At 39.1% G+C, this 16,242-nt stretch overlaps 1 protein-coding gene across 2 annotated transcripts in view; it reads right to left on the bottom strand.

Annotated features, from left to right (window-relative positions):
* DEUP1 (deuterosome assembly protein 1) overlaps positions 1-16,242 on the bottom strand; it is a 107,167-nt gene that overhangs the window by 35,984 nt on the left and 54,941 nt on the right. For both annotated transcript variants that reach the window (XM_043452668.1, XM_043452669.1), the window contains exons 10-11: positions 14,546-14,743; positions 12,558-12,644 (exon numbers count right to left, since the gene is read on the bottom strand). In XM_043452668.1, coding sequence (XP_043308603.1) covers positions 12,558-12,644; positions 14,546-14,743 — 285 coding nt within the window. The remainder of the gene's footprint in view (positions 1-12,557; positions 12,645-14,545; positions 14,744-16,242) is intronic.

Here is a 16,242-nt window from a genome sequence, read left to right as displayed (position 1 = left end):
TAGGTCAAATAATCTTTAAAAAGGACACCGAAAACACACAATGGGGAATGGGTGGTGTCTTTAATAATTGTTGCTGGAGAACTACATATTCACAAGAAAACATGTAGAACTAGACCTCTATCCTAGACTACTCAAAAACTAACTCAAAATAGATTAAAGGCTTAAATGGAACACCTGAAACTAAAAAACTCCTAGAAGAAAACATGGGGAAATAGCTACCTAGCATTGCCCCTCACAATGATTTTTTGGATATAACACCAAAAGCACAGGCAACAAAAGCAAAAACAGACAAGTGGGACTACATCAAACTAAAAAGTTTCTTTCACAGCAAAGGAAACCAATTAACAGAGTTAAGAGGCAATCTATGGAATGGGAGAAAATATTTCTCAACTATATATCCAATAAGGAGTTTCAGCTTCAGCATCAGTCCTTCCAGTGAATATTCAGGTCTGATTTCCTTTAGGATGGACTGGCTGGGTCTCCTTGCAGTCCAAGAAGCTCTCAAGTCTTCTCCAACACCACAGTTCAAAAGCATCAATTCTTCTGCGCTCAGCTTTCTTTATAGTCCAGCTCTCACATCCATACGTGACTCCTGGAAAAACCACAGCTTTGACTAGATGGACCTTTGTTGGCAAAGTAATGTCTTTGCTTTTTAATATGCTGTCTAGGTTGGTCATAGCTTTTTTTCCAAGGAGCAAGCATCTTTTAATTTCATGGCTGCAGTCACCATCTTCAGTGATTTTGGAGCCCCCCAAAATAAAGTCTGTCACTGTTTTCAAGTTTCCACATTTATTTGCCACGAAGTGATAGGATTGGATGCTATGATCTTAGTTTTCTGAATGTTGAGTTTTAAGACAACTTTTTCACTCTCTCCTCTTTCACTTCCATCAAGAGGCTCTTTAATTTTTCTTCACTTTCTGCCATAAGGGTGGTTTCATCTGCATTTCTGAGGTTATTGATATTTCTCCCGGCAATCTTAATTATAGCTTGTGCTTCATCCAGCCCAACATTTCACATGATGTATTCTGCATATAAGTTAAATAAGCAGGGTGTCAATATACAGTCTTGATGAACTCCTTTACCAATTTGGAACCAGTCTGTTGTTCCATGTCCAGTTCTAACTGTTGCTTCCTGACCTGCATACAGGTTTCTCAAAAGGCAGGTCAGGTGGTCTGGTATTCCCATCTCTTTCAGAATTTTCCAGTTTATTGTGATCCACATAGTCAAAGGCTTTGGCATAGACAATAAAGCAGAAGTAGATGTTTTTCTGGAACTCTCTAGCTTTTTTGATGATCCAACAGATGTTGGCAATTTGATCTCCGGTTCCTCTGCCTTTTCTAAATCCACCTTGAACATCTGAAAGTTCTCGGTTCATGTATTGCTGAAGCCTTGCTTGGAGAATTTTGAGCATTACTTTGCTAGTGTGTGAGATGAGTAAAATTGTGCAGTAGTTTGAACATTCTTTGGCATTGCCTTTCTTTGGGATTGCAATGAAAACAGACCTTTTCCAGTCCTGTGGCCACTGCTGAGTGTTCCAAATTTGCTGCCATATTGGGTGAAGCACTTTAACAGCATCAACTTTTAGGATTTGAAATAGCTCAACTGGAATTTCATCACAGCCACTAGATTTGTTCATAGTGATGCTTCCTTAGGACCACTTGACTTCGCATTCTAGGATGTTTGGCTCTAGGGTGGTGATCACACCATTGTGGTTATCTGGGTCATGAAGATCTTTTTTGTACAGTTTTTCTGTGTATTGTTGCTACCTCTTCTTAATATCTTCTGCTTCTGTTAGGTCCATACCATTTCTGTCCTTTATTGTGCCCATCTTTGCATGAAATATTCCCTTGGTATCACTAATTTTCTTGAGGAGATATCTAGTCTTTCCCATTCTTTTGTTTTCCTCTATTTCTTTGCATTGATCACTGAGGAAGGCTTTCTTTTCTCTCCTTGATATTCTTTGGAACTCTGCATTCAAATGGGTATATCTTTCCTTTTCTCCTTTGCTTTTCATTTCTCTTCTTTTTTCAGCTATTTGTAAGGTCTCCTCAGAAAACCATTTTGCCTTTTTGCATTTCTTCTTCTTGGGGATGGTTTTGATCATTGCCTCCTGTAGAATGTCATGAATCTCCATACACAGTTCTTCAGGCACTCTATAAGATCTAATCCATTGAATCTATTTGTCACTTCTACTGTATAATTGTAAGGGATTTGATTCAGGTCATACCTGAATGGTCGAGTGGTTTTCCCCACTTTCTTCAATTTAACTCTGAATTTGATTCATGATCTGAGCCACAGTCAGCTTCTGGTCTTGTTTTTGCTGACTGCATAGAGCTTCTCCATCTTTGGCTGCAAAGACTATAATCAATCTGATTTCAGTGTTGACCATCTGGTGATGTCCATGTGTAGAGTCTTCTCTTGTTCTGTTGGAAGAGGGTGTTTGCTATGTCCGGTGCATTCTCTTGGCAAAACTCTGTTAGCCTTTGCCCTGCTTCATTCTGTACTCCAAGGCCAAATTTGCCTGTTACTCCAGGTATCTCTTGACTTCCTACTTTTGCATTCCAGTCCCCTATAATGAAAAGGACATCTCTTTTGGGTGTTAGTTCTAGAAGGCCTTGTAGGTCTTAATAGAACCGTTCAAATTCAGCTTCTTCAGCATTACTGGTCAGGGCATAGACTTGGATTACTATGATATTCAATGGTTTGCCTTGGAAACGAACAGAGTTCATTCTGTCGTTTTTGAGATTGCATCCAAGTACTGCATTTTGGACCCTTCTGTTGACTATCCTGCCAACTGCATTTCTTCTAAGGGATTCTTGCACACAGTAGTAGATATAATGGTCATCTGAGTTAAATTCACCCATTCCAGTCCATTTTAGTTCACTGATTCCTAAAATGTTGATGTTCACTCTTGTCATCTCCTGTTTGATCTCTTCCAATTTACCTTGTTCCAAGAAACTAACACTCCAGGTTCCTATGCAATATTACTCTTTACAGCATCAGACTTTACTTCCATCACCTGTCACATCCACAAGTGGGTGTTGCTTTTGCTTTGGCCCCATCCCTTCATTCTTTCTGGAGTTATTTCTCCACTCTTCTCCAGTAACTTACTGGGCACCTCCCAAGCTGGGGAGCTCATCGTTCAGTGTCATATCTTTTTGCCTTTTCATACTGTTCATGGGGTTCTCAAGGCAAGAATACTGAAGTGGTTTGCCATTCCCTTCTCCAGTGGACCACATTTTGTCAGAACTCTCCACCGTGACCCCTCCATCTTTGGTGGCCCTAGACGGCATGGCTCATAGATTCATTGAGTTGGACAAGGCTATGGTTCATGTGATCAGTTTGATTAGTTTTCTGTGATTGTGGTTTTCAGTCTGTCTGCCCTCTGATGGAGAAGGATAAGAGGCTTAAGGGACCTTCCTGATAGGAGAGACTGACTGAGGGGGAAACTGGGTCTTGTCCTGATGGGCGGGGCCATGCTCAGTAAATCTGTAATCCAATTTTCTGTTGATGGGTGGGGCTGTGTTCCCTCCCTGTTGTTTGACCTGAGACCAAACTATGGTGGAGGTAATGAAGAAAATGGCAACCTCCTTCAAATGTTCCCTTACACACACTGCGGCACTCAGTACCCCCAACCCTGCAGCAGGCCGGAGACTCCTGGACACTCACAGGCAAGTCTGGGTCAGTCTCTTGTGGGGTTACTGCTCTTCCTCCTGGGTCCTGGTTTGCACAAAGTTTTGTTTGTGCCGTGTGTCCTCTGAAAGTTCTGGCGGCTCTATGGTGGGGTTAATGGCGACCTCCAAGAGGGCTTGTCTCTCACCCAGGTCTGCTGCACCCAGAGCCCCTGCCCCTGTGGCAGGCCACTGACGATCCAAAACTCCACAGGACACACTCAAACACTCAGAGGCAGGTCTGGCTCAGTCTCTGTGGGGTCTCCTGGTGTGTACAAGGTTTTGTTTGAGCCTTCCGAGCATCTCTGGTGGGTTGGAGTTTGATTGTATAGGTGATTTCACCCCTCCTACCATCTTGCTGGTACTTCTCCTTTGCCCTTGGACATGGGGTATCTTTTTTTGGTGGGATCCAACATCCTCCTGAGTTGTAATTTTGGAATCTTGCAGGAGAGATGAGCACATGTCCTTTTACTCCACCATCTTGGAGTGGTATCTACCTATCTATATATATATATACACACATTCTCCTTTATATTCTTTTCCATCTTGGTTTATCTTCACTGGTTCAATATCAAGACGGTTTCATAGCTAAGTTCCTTCTAACCTTTAAAGTCCTGTAACTCCAACATTATTTAAACTATGGCAGACCACTTAAAAAAACAGAATACTCCCTACTTATATTATAAAGCCAAAATAACTGTATAACAAGCCAGAAAAAAGAGAACTATATACAAATCTCATTTACACACACAAATCTTAATTTCTAAGTAAAATATTACCACATAGAAGGCAGTAATATATCAAAACTGTTAAGAGTATGACTGTTATATGTTGAAGTCCCAGCCATTATTGTTACCTTAGAATGTGCTCTTATTTGTAAATAGGATCTTTACAGAGGTAACCAAATAAAGAATGAGGTCATTAAGGTGGACTCTAATGCAATATGACAGGGATTCTATTAAAAGGGGAAATTTGGACACCAGAATAGACATACATAGAGGGAAGATGGTATAAAGAAACAAACAGAAAGATGGCCATGTGAAGACAGGGCATTGCAGCAATGCATTTACAAGCCAAGGACTGGCAAAGATTGTCAGCAAATCACTAGAGGCTATAAAGAGGCAAGGGTGAATTCTCCTCCAAAGATTTCAGGGGGAGCATAGTCCTATTGAGACTTCCCTGGTGGGTCAGACGGTAAAGCATCTGCCTACAATGAGGGAGACCCGGGTTCAATCCCTGGGTCAGGAAGATCCTCTGGAGAAGGAAAAGGCAACCCACTCCAGTACTCTTGCCTGGAAAATCCCATGGATAGAGGAGCATGGTAGGCTACAGCCCATGGGGTTGCAAAGAGTTGGACACGACTGAGCTAATTCACTTTCTTTTTCTTTTCATAGTCCTATTGACACCTTGATTTTAGACTTCTAGCTTCCAGACTATACAACAGTAAGTTTCTATTGTCTTAAGACACTAAGTTTGTGGCAGTTTGTTAATGACACCACTCGAAAATGAATATAATAATCAGAAAGGTTTATTCCAGGAATTTAAAGGTGGATCAGTATCAGGAAATCTATCAATCACAGTGTATTTACGCATCAAAAAACTAATGGACAAAAACTACATGATGTCACATATGTTGAAAGGGCATTTGATAAAACAGAAGCAGGCCGCCCGGGCCGCCCGGCTGGTCCGCGCGTGCCCTGCGAGCCGAAAAAAAAAAAACAGAAGCAAATCTTAAAAACTCTAAGTAATTCAGGAATAGAAAGACATAATAAAGACCATAAATCAAGAATATTATCCTAAATAGTAAAACTCTGAAACGGTTTCACCTAAAATCAGAAATTAGACAAATTTGCCAATAATCACTATGACTACTTAATATTCTCTTGGAAGTTTCAGCAAGTTCAATATGACAAAAATTACTGACATGAACAGTAGAAGAGATACAACTATTTTTGTTGATACAACTGCATATCTCAAAACACTTAAGAACCTCTAAAAAGCCTACTAGAATTAAAAGATAGTTTGGCTTTTTTTCTATATTAACAGTAAGTTTTTGAATATGGAAAAAGGAAAATATTCCACTTACAATAGTGACAAGAATTATAAAATACTTGAGAATAAATTTAAAAAGAAAGGCACAGAAACTATATGAAGAAAATTGTAAGGTCTTATTGAAAAGCATAAAATAAGAGATGAAGAAATAGAAAGCCATGCCATATTACTGGATAGGGAAATTTACTATTATAAAAATGCCAGTTCTTTCAAAGATAATATATAAGCTTAATTCAATTCCAAATTGAATCCAACAGGAAATTATCAGGAGAAACTGGATTAACTGAGCTTAACATTTATTATAAAAATCTTTTATTGGATTCCTATTTTATACTACATGCAAAAGTGTAATTCAAATTAATTAAAGATTTAGATGAAAAATATAAAAATCTTTGAAGAAATTATACATATTGTCCAGAAGTTAGAAGAACCATGTTACACAAGGAAGGAAATTCAGGAGATATAAACAAAAAATTGTACATGTTTGATAAATAAAAGTTTAAAACATTTCACATGACAAAAGATATAAAAGTTAGAAACAACAAATTAGAAAAATGCTGTTACAAACTAACATGAAAAAAAGGAAGCCCAAAGAAAATGAGTTTCAGCTTTGCCCAAGAAAAAAGATCAAAGAATATAAATAAGTCATAGTACATTACCAATAAATATGCAAAAATATGCCCTCTGCAAGTCAGGGGAATGCAAATTAAAGGACTATTGAGAAATCACTTTACACCCATCAGACCAGCAAAAATTTAAAAGAGCAATAACACCTATTGTCAGTAAGGATGAAAAGAAAAGGTTACTCTCATATAGAGATGGTAGAAATATGATTTGACAACAAACATTTTAAAATTAAAACATACATATTGTTTGAATCAGCAATTCCATTCTCAGGAAGCTATTCCAAGATGTATGGACAGGGATGTTTTTCACAGTACTGTGTCTGTGTAAAAATCTAAACATAGAGTTGTTAATTATGAATGAATTACAGTTAACCCCTGAACAACGAGTTTGAACTGTGTGGATTTGTACACGTATTTTTTTCATTTTTCCTAAATATGCACCATAGCACCACACGTCCGCAATTGGTTGAATCCTCAGATGTGGAAGAAGGCTGGCTGTAAAGTTAGCTGCAGACTTTTGACTGCATGGAGTCAGTACCCCTAACCCCTGTGTTGTTCAAGGATCAATTGTAATTCTGGAAAAATAGCTGAATAATTTTTAGTACGTTCACATCATGGGATATTCTTAAGCTACTATATATAATCAGATAAGACCTAAACCTGCTGATTTATAAGGATTTACAAAGGATAAAGAACACAGAGAAGTGTACAAAATGCAATCCATTTTTTTTTTATTTGCATATCCCTTTATTTTTTTTTATTTTTATTTTTTATTTTTATTTTTTTTTTATTAGTTGGAGGCTAATTACTTCACAACATTTCAGTGGGTTTTGTCATACATTGATATGAATCAGCCATGGATTTACATGTATTCCCCATCCCGATCCCCCCTCCCACCTCCCTCTCCACCCCATTCCTCTGGGTCTTTCCAGTGCACCAGGCCCGAGCACTTGTCTCATGCATCCCACCTGGGCTGCTGATCTGTTTCACCATAGATAGTATACATGCTGTTCTTTGAAATATCCCACCCTCACATTCTCCCACAGAGTTCAAAAGTCTGTTCTGTATTTCTGTGTCTCTTTTTCTGTTTTGCATATAGGGTTATCGTTACCATCTTTCTAAATTCCATATATATGTGTTAGTATGCTGTAATGTTCTTTATCTTTCTGGCTTACTTCACTCTGTATAATGGGCTCCAGCTTCATCCATCTCATTAGGACTGGTTCAAATGAATTCTTTTTAATGGCTGAGTAATATTCCATGGTGTATATGTACCACAGCTTCCTTATCCATTCATCTGCTGATGGGCATCTAGGTTGCTTCCATGTCCTGGCTATTATAAACAGTGCTGCGATGAACATTGGGGTGCACGTGTCTCTTTCAGATCTGGTTTCCTCAGTGTGTATGCCCAGAAGTGGGATTGCTGGGTCATATGGCAGTTCTATTTCCAGTTTTTTAAGGAAATCTCCACACTGTTCTCCATAGTGGCTGTACTAGTTTGCATTCCCACCAACAGTGTAAGAGGGTTCCCTTTTCTCCACACCCTCTCCAGCATTTATTGCTTGGAGACTTTTGGATAGCAGCCATCCTGACTGGCGTGTAATGGTACCTCATTGTGGTTTTGATTTGCATTTCTCTGATAATGAGTGATGTTGAGCATCTTTTCATGTGTTTGTTAGCCATCTGTATGTCTTCTTTGGAGAAATGTCTGTTTAGTTCTTTGGCCCATTTTTTGATTGGGTCATTTATTTTTCTGGAATTGAGCTTCAGGAGTTGCTTGTATATTTTTGAGATTAATCCTTTGTCTGTTTCTTCATTTGCTATTATTTTCTCCCAATCTGAGGGCTGTCTTTTCACCTTACTTATAGTTTCCTTTGTAGTGCAAAAGCTTTTAAGTTTCATTAGGTCCCATTTGTTTAGTTTTGCTTTTATTTCCAATATTCTGGGAGGTGGGTCATAGAGGATCTTGCTGTGATTTATGTCGGAGAGTGTTTTGCCTATGTTCTCCTCTAGGAGTTTTATAGTTTCTGGTCTTACATTTAGATCTTTAATCCATTTTGAGTTTATTTTTGTGTATGGTGTTAGAAAGTGTTCTAGTTTCATTCTTTTACAAGTGGTTGACCAGTTTTCCCAGCACCACTTGTTAAAGAGGTTGTCTTTTTTCCATTGTATATCCTTGCCTCCTTTGTCAAAGATAAGGTGTCCATAGGTTCGTGGATTTATCTCTGGGCTTTCTATTCTGTTCCATTGATCTATATTTCTGTCTTTGTGCCAGTACCATACTGTCTTGATGACTGTGGCTTTGTAGTAGAGTCTGAAGTCAGGCAGGTTGATTCCTCCAGTTCCATTCTTCTTTCTCAAGATTACTTTGGCTATTCGAGGTTTTTTGTATTTCCATACAAATTGTGAAATTCTTTGGTCTAGTTCTGTGAAAAATACCGTTGGTAGCTTGATAGGGATTGCATTGAATCTATAGATTGCTTTGGGTAGAATAGCCATTTTGACAATATTGATTCTTCCAATCCATGAACACGGTATGTTTCTCCATCTGTTTGTGTCCTCTTTGATTTCTTTCATCAGTGTTTTATAGTTTTCTATGTATAGGTCTTTTGTTTCTTTAGGTAGATATACTCCTAAGTATTTTATTCTTTTTGTTGCAATGGTGAATGGTATTGTTTCCTTAATTTCTCTTTCTGTTTTTTCATTGTTAGTATATAGGAATGCAAGGGATTTCTGTGTGTTAATTTTAGCAATCCATTTTTTAAAAAAGTTAAAACCCCTGAATAGGTATATGACTACACACACACACACACACACGAAAAACATAAAACGATGCATACCGAAGAGTTAATGTGTTATCTAATGGATCGGTTATGAGGTGGCTGGAGAAATGGAGGGAAGGGGAGAAACAAGAGAAAAAGTGACAACTCTGAAATCACTAGTATAGGAGTTGTGCTTCAGTTCATTAAAATTTATATGCATTTTACATGAGTATATATGTTTTTTTCTGAGAAATTAAGAAAAATTAAAAGATGTTTCTCTACTGACTTGTAGAGATATCCATGATATATAGTCAAAAGGCAGTTTAGAATAATGTATATATTGTTGTTATTGTAATCATCTAATTACTTAGTCATGTGTTACTGTCATCATCTAACATTACTGTCATCATCTAATCACTTGGTCTATCTCTTTTGTGACCCCATGGACTGTAGCCTGCGAGGCTCCCCTATCCATGGGATTCTCCAGGCAAGAACACTGGAGTGGGTGCCATGCCCTCCTCCAGGGGATCTTCCCAACCTAGAAGTCAGACCTGAGTCTTTTACATCTCCTGCACTGGCAGGCGGATCCTTTACCACTGAGCCACCAGGGAAGGCCCAAAGTAAATATTATACATGTATTTCTGTAAAAGAACACTCAACTCATCCCATCTAAGTGTTTGCACAAGCAAGGAAAACATTTTATAGAATGCAATACACTAGTTGGTTAGCATTGAGTATTTCTGGAGTCCAAACTGGGATTGGGGATGGACATGGGGATAATTAGCTGCTTATTTACACATCTTTCTGTGTTTTATTTCTTGAAAAATTGAAAACAAATAAACAAACAGAGCCAAATGCCGATAGGGGTCAGAGTGAAGCAGGCTTAGTGGGGCCTGTAGTGAAGCAGAATGCACAACTAAAGACATTCAGACTGAAATTTTAAAAAATAACACAAAAACCACTTTTTTTTGAGAGAGAGAGAGAGAGAGAGAAAAGACATAGATGAAGGCATAATCCAATTTAACTTTTTTGTTATACAGTTTAGGAAAAACAGTCCTTGCATCACACAGACTTTCTGTAACTGACAGGGAAATCACACATACCTTATTTTTATCTATACTCCAATGGGGCTTCCCTGGTGGCTCAAGATGGTAAAGAATCTGCCTGCAATGTGGGAGACTTGGGTTTGATCCCTGGGTTGGGAAGATCCCCTGGAGGAGGGCATGGCAACCCACTCCAGTGTTCCTGCCTGGAGAATCCCATGGACAGAGGAGCCTGATGAGCTACAGTCCATGGGGTCCAAACAGTCAGACACAACTAGATGACTAAGCATAGCACAGCACATACTCCAAACACAGGATCCATAACAAGGTGCAAAGAAGAATGCAGAAAGCTTCCAGAATGATTCTATTCTTTGAGGCTAGATTATGGACTATTAGGAGAATTAAGGACATACTATCACAGAAATACAGCCTCATCACAGACAGAACATTTTGATGCAAATTGTAGTAATATTTTTTGCATCTATCTCCTGAAGCAAAGCAAATAAAAGCAAAAATAAACAAATTGGACCTAATTAAAAGGAAACTAATGACAAATTGAAAAGACAACCTACTGAATGCAAGAAAATATTTGCAAATGATATGGTCAACAGGGCTTAATATCAAAAGTATGTAAACATCTCATACACTCAACATCAGAAAAACAAACAACCCAGTTAAAAAATAGAAAAACTGAATAGATATTTTTCCAAGGAGAACATTCAGATGGCCAACAGGCACATGAAACATTGCTCAACATTCTTAATCATCAGAGAAATGTGAATTAAAACCACAATGAGATTGTCACCTCACACCTGTCAGAATGGCTACCATCAAAAAGAATACAAACAACAAATGCTGGTGAGAACGTGGAGAAAAGGAAACCCTCGTACACTGCTGATGGGAATGCAAATTGGTGCAGCCACTGTGGAAAACAGTAAAGAAGTTTCTCAGAAAACTAAAGATAGAACTATCAGATGACCCAGAAATTTCACTCATGGGTATATAAGTATCTGAAAAAAAACAAAAACATAGTTCAAAAAATACATACACCCCCATGTTCACAGCAACATTATTTACAATTGCCAAGATATGGAAGTAACCTAAGTGTCCATCAACAGGTGAATAGATAAAGATGATGTGGTACGTACACACACACACACACACACAATGGAATACTACTTAGCCATAAAAAGAATTAAATTTTGCCATGTGCAACAACATGGATGGACTTGAAGGGTATTGTGCAAAATGAAATAAGTCAGAGAAAGACAAGACTGTATGACACCACTTCTATGTATAATATAAAAAATATAACAAATAGTGAATATAACAAAAAAGAAAGATGCACAGATATAGAGAGAGCAGGAGGGAATTAAGAGGTACAAATTATTATGTATAAAATAAATTCTGAGGATATATCATACAACACAGGAGTATAGCCAATATTTTATAATAACTATAAATAGAGAATAACCTTAAAAACTGTGAATCACCAAGTAGTATACCTGTAACTTACATAATACTGTAAACCAACTCTACTTCAATTAAAAATTAAAAATAAAAATACTGACAAAGAAAGAAATACAGCATCCTGACTTAAGAAAGGACCATGGAGAATGCCTAATCCAAATTTATCACTCTACGGTGAGGAATCTGAGGCCAGGTTAAGCAACTCAGGTCCCCTGCATTCGCAGAAAATTATTTTATCTCAGAATTTTTACTCAGAACAAATAAATGATACTATGATATTTTATTAGTTCAATAAATAAACGTTCTCCTGTTTTACATGTAAAAAACCAAACCTCAACTGTTGTATTAAACAACTGAAAAGGAAGGCACATAACCTGTTTAAGCTGTCTTGTGTAAGCCTGTAAAGACACCAGTTAAAAACCACAAGGTCAGATCTCAATTGTTCACTCACCCATTCTTCTTTTTATTCAACCAACGGTCTGTAGCCCTGATGCTGGGAGGTATTGGTGATACGTTAACAAGGCACCATTCAGTCCTTGTTCACCATCTGGGGCGGGGGAGTGACACGCTATGAAACACATTGGCCCAAGTGCGGCTGGGACTATCTGTTTTGACTGGAGTCTCAGCACGTCATCAAGCAGAACTGACAGGAGTCAGGCCATGCAGGGTGTAGGAGACCAGACGCAAAGGCAAGGACAGTTATATATGTTTGAGGAAATAATTTAAATTGAGCCCAATTCAAGAAAAGGACAAGGAGAAAACCAGAAATTCAAATGTTCCAGCCTGCAAGATAAAAGTAAATTCCATCCAAGTGTGAGATACTTTGTCAGCCCGACTTCTACACGCCTGACAGGTGGAAGGCGTTCAGTAAACAGCATCTGGCCAAGGAGGCAAGCTCTCTGTTCAAGCTACTGAGCGGCATCAGCACATTACCATGTACCGTCCGGGGTCCAAGTCTCCCATCATGCCTTTCAGGTGTGCGTTTTCAGTCCTGACAGCTCTGTACCTCGTATCCGACATCTGAAAGGAGATTAGTAGTTAAAAGTAAGTGTAAAATTCGAAATAAGAGCCTACAATTCTATGAAAATTAACTTTGCTTTGCTAATATAAATATTTTCCAAGAGTAGCAAGGGGAGACACTTAGTTAGGCAGGCTTGTCACACTGGGTATTCTGGTTCAGTTCTCTGATCTTTGGCAGGCCCCACTGGACCCTCCTTTCCTGACTGCTGCCAAATTAAAAACAAACTATACTGACTGATTACCCTTTCCCATTCCCAAATTCCATTTCTCACTTCTATTTTTTTATGGTATGCAAGTTACCACCAGAAAAAAAAAAATCACAATTTTAAAAACATGCTTGAATAACACTGTCCATTAAGTTTCTTCATTACCCGATTAATTTTTACAACATGCAAATATGATTTCTTGTTTAGTTTTGTTCTTCCTGATGCTCCTACCAAATTTCCTTCTTTTTTGTGACTACTTAATTTTGTCTCCTAATTTATTTTCTCCCTAATTTCTTCTACTTGAAAGTACTTAAACACAGTGTCTGCCCTCTTATTTATCTAGGGTTCATTTCTACATAAAGCACTTTCTTTAAAAAGATTTACTTTTGTAAATTACAAAATATATTCTCTTTGACAAAGTAAAAATATAGAAGAGTATAAAGGTTAAAATAAAAACCATTCATAATCCAACTACCTAGATCACTGTTAACACCTGTAAAATATCATTTCCTATACAGTGCAGCCAATGCTATCATCCCATCTATGTAGTTCTCCTGTGTATTTTACAGGTTAATCACAGTTTAAGGCTTATAACAGGGCAAAGCCAGAATCTTTTCTTATTTTTACAATACAGAGGATTTAAATAGCCCTGTTACTGACTTTTTGCATGGACTGTAGCCCACCAGGTTCCTCTGTCCATGGAATTCTCCAGGCAAGAATACTAGAGTGGGTTGCCATTCCCTTCTCCAGGGGATCTTCCCTACCCAGGGATCAAACCTGGGTCTCTCGCATTGCAGGCAGATTCTTTACCATCTGAGCCACCAGGGAAGCCCCTGTAAATGTCATAGATCTAGAAAATTATTGAATGGTGTTCTCAAAACTATATTTGGGGTAATAATGCAGAGAAACCCTACACTTTAAGCAGCAGGTCACCAATTTGACAATGAGTACAGGATTGAGGTGGTGAAGGAAACGGCAACCCACTCCAGTATGCTTGCCTGGAGAATTCCATGGACAGAGGAGCCTAGAGGGCTACAGTGCATGGGGTCGCAAAGAGTAGGACACGACTAAGTGACTAAACCACCACCACCACCACCACAGGATTGAGGGAATTTCAAAATAAATAGGAGGGGAAGGAAGAAGGAAGGGAAGACTTAGAAGTCACTTGCAGTATATGAACAGTAGAATGTTATAATCACTATTTTTTCCCATGAACCATGCTATGCATTAAGTGAATATTCAGTGCATATGAACTAATCTTCATTTTCAATATCCATTTTTCAAAATTGTAAGATAAAGATATGAAATGGGAGTGAGAAGTGTCCACGAAAAGCTGGAGTAAAAGCTCTTCTTAAGTTAAAAATGTTAATTGACGAGAACTAAGGAAAACAAATTCAGGAAGCAATCTGTGACCACTGCATGCTGACGATGTTGGGGGTGATCAGAATATGGGTCACAGGAAAACGTCAGCATGAGATTTACAGAAATTATCTTGTGCTGTCACTTGCTTCCCTGGTTTTTGGTTGATGACGCTGCGTTATCTCACCAAGGTGTTATGTGACCCCACAAAGCATTTCTGTGTTGTTAGACTCAGAAACCGTAGAAGAAATAGAACGCTTTCAGTAATCAATAAGGAAGGTGACTCTCTGCACTAAACAAGAGTGACCTGGACGGGCGCTCCAGACCCTGGCATACCTGTTGTTTCGATAGCATTTTCTCTTTTATCTCTAACTCCATTTTTAACTGTCTTTCCAGAAGGGCAGCTTTCTTCATGACAGTTGCTATAGTGATCTCCTTCTGATGAAGCTCCTGTGTTAGGTCAGAGATTTCATTCCTCATTCTTTCCTGCTCAGAGCTGTGGTACTCTTCCTCCTGATAGAGATGACTTCTTATCTGCAGCAGATATTTTCCAGAAAACAGCAACAAATCCTTCAGAAGGCAGCTGAAAGGGTTCACTGGCCATGTGCTCTCTTTCTATCCTATCTTAAACTTAGGCAGACCGCACCTTACCCTCCTTTTCTGATCAATGCTGAATTAAAAAGATACTTACAATAATGATGCATTTACTTTTTCCTTCCACTTTCAAAATTTCTTTTTCACTTCTACTTCCTATTGTATGTAAGTCATCACCAACTACTGATACCACTTCGATGACTACTTTGACGGGAAGGTGGGGAATGTATTATCTAGCACTTTCCCCCCAGCTTCACTGACGCATACTTGGTATACGAAAAGCTGCACAGAGTTCAAGGATAAAATCTGGTGAGTTTGGACACAGACATAATACTCATTACAGTTGTCTCTACAAGTTTCTCTGTGTCCCTTTGTGGCTTTATGAATAATTGTGTGTGTACAGTAAGAACGCTTCAGCTCTGCCTTCCTAGCAAAGCTTTCACCGCACAACACCGTCCCGCCGACTGTGGCATTGTGCTGCGGAGCAGATGCGGAACGTACGCGTCTTATGTGACTTACTTTACACCCATTAAACCACCACTCTGGGTTTGGTGCCATGGAAGGGTGCTGGACCCACCACCCAGAGACTGACGAACCAGTTTTTAGGGAGGGAAAAGTTGGCTCAGAGAAGGGACTTGCTCAAAGTCATAAAGCTATTAACCTGGAAGAATGAGGTATAGAGCTTAGGACTGTTGGCTCTAAATTCTATGCTTTTTTTTGGACTAAATTGTGCTGTATTATTTGTGACTGAACACTGTGTTTTTCAGAATCATGTTATAATAAATATCAAACTTCATGTGTTCACGAAAAAGCATCACCCACTTATCTTAACCTGTGGAATCTCATATTCTTAACACTCGCTAAACCTCCCATGGTAGAAACCGCTGGATCACCCTGGACTCCTCCCCTCCTTCATCCTCCCAAATCAAGTCAGGTAGGAAATCATGTCCTCCTCTTTCAGCCTCTCCTAAGTCCTGCCTCTGGCTCTCATTCCTACTACCTCTGTCTTAGTTCAGCCTCCTCTCATCTTCCTAGAAATCATTTGCACGCCTGCGGACCACAGCCCACCAGGCTCCTCTGTTCATGGAATTTCCCAGGCAAGAATAGCAGAGCCGGTTGCCATTTCCTTCTCCAGGGGGTCTTCCTGACCCAGGGATCAAATCCATGTCTCTTGCGTCTCCTGCATTGCAGGCAGATTCTTTACCACTGAGCCATCTTGGGAGGCCCTTAGAAATCACTCACAGTTTCTAATTCACTGTCTCTGATTCTTGACATTCTGAGATAAAGGACATAATTACTGCTCTCAAAAAAAGAAAATCGGCCCATCAGGGGAGGCAGGAAAATAAACAGTTACAACAGGGTGAAGGACCAGTACCAGCGGCTTGTGGTGGAGCAGGGCTGACTCCAGCCCTCGGGTGTCAGGACAGGGTTCCCTGGGA

Source organism: Cervus canadensis, chromosome 29 (genome assembly GCF_019320065.1).
Source record: "Cervus canadensis isolate Bull #8, Minnesota chromosome 29, ASM1932006v1, whole genome shotgun sequence".
NCBI lineage: Eukaryota > Metazoa > Chordata > Mammalia > Artiodactyla > Cervidae > Cervus > Cervus canadensis.
Note: the sequence above shows the minus strand (reverse complement) of the source record. Positions and strands in the feature narration are given on the sequence as shown.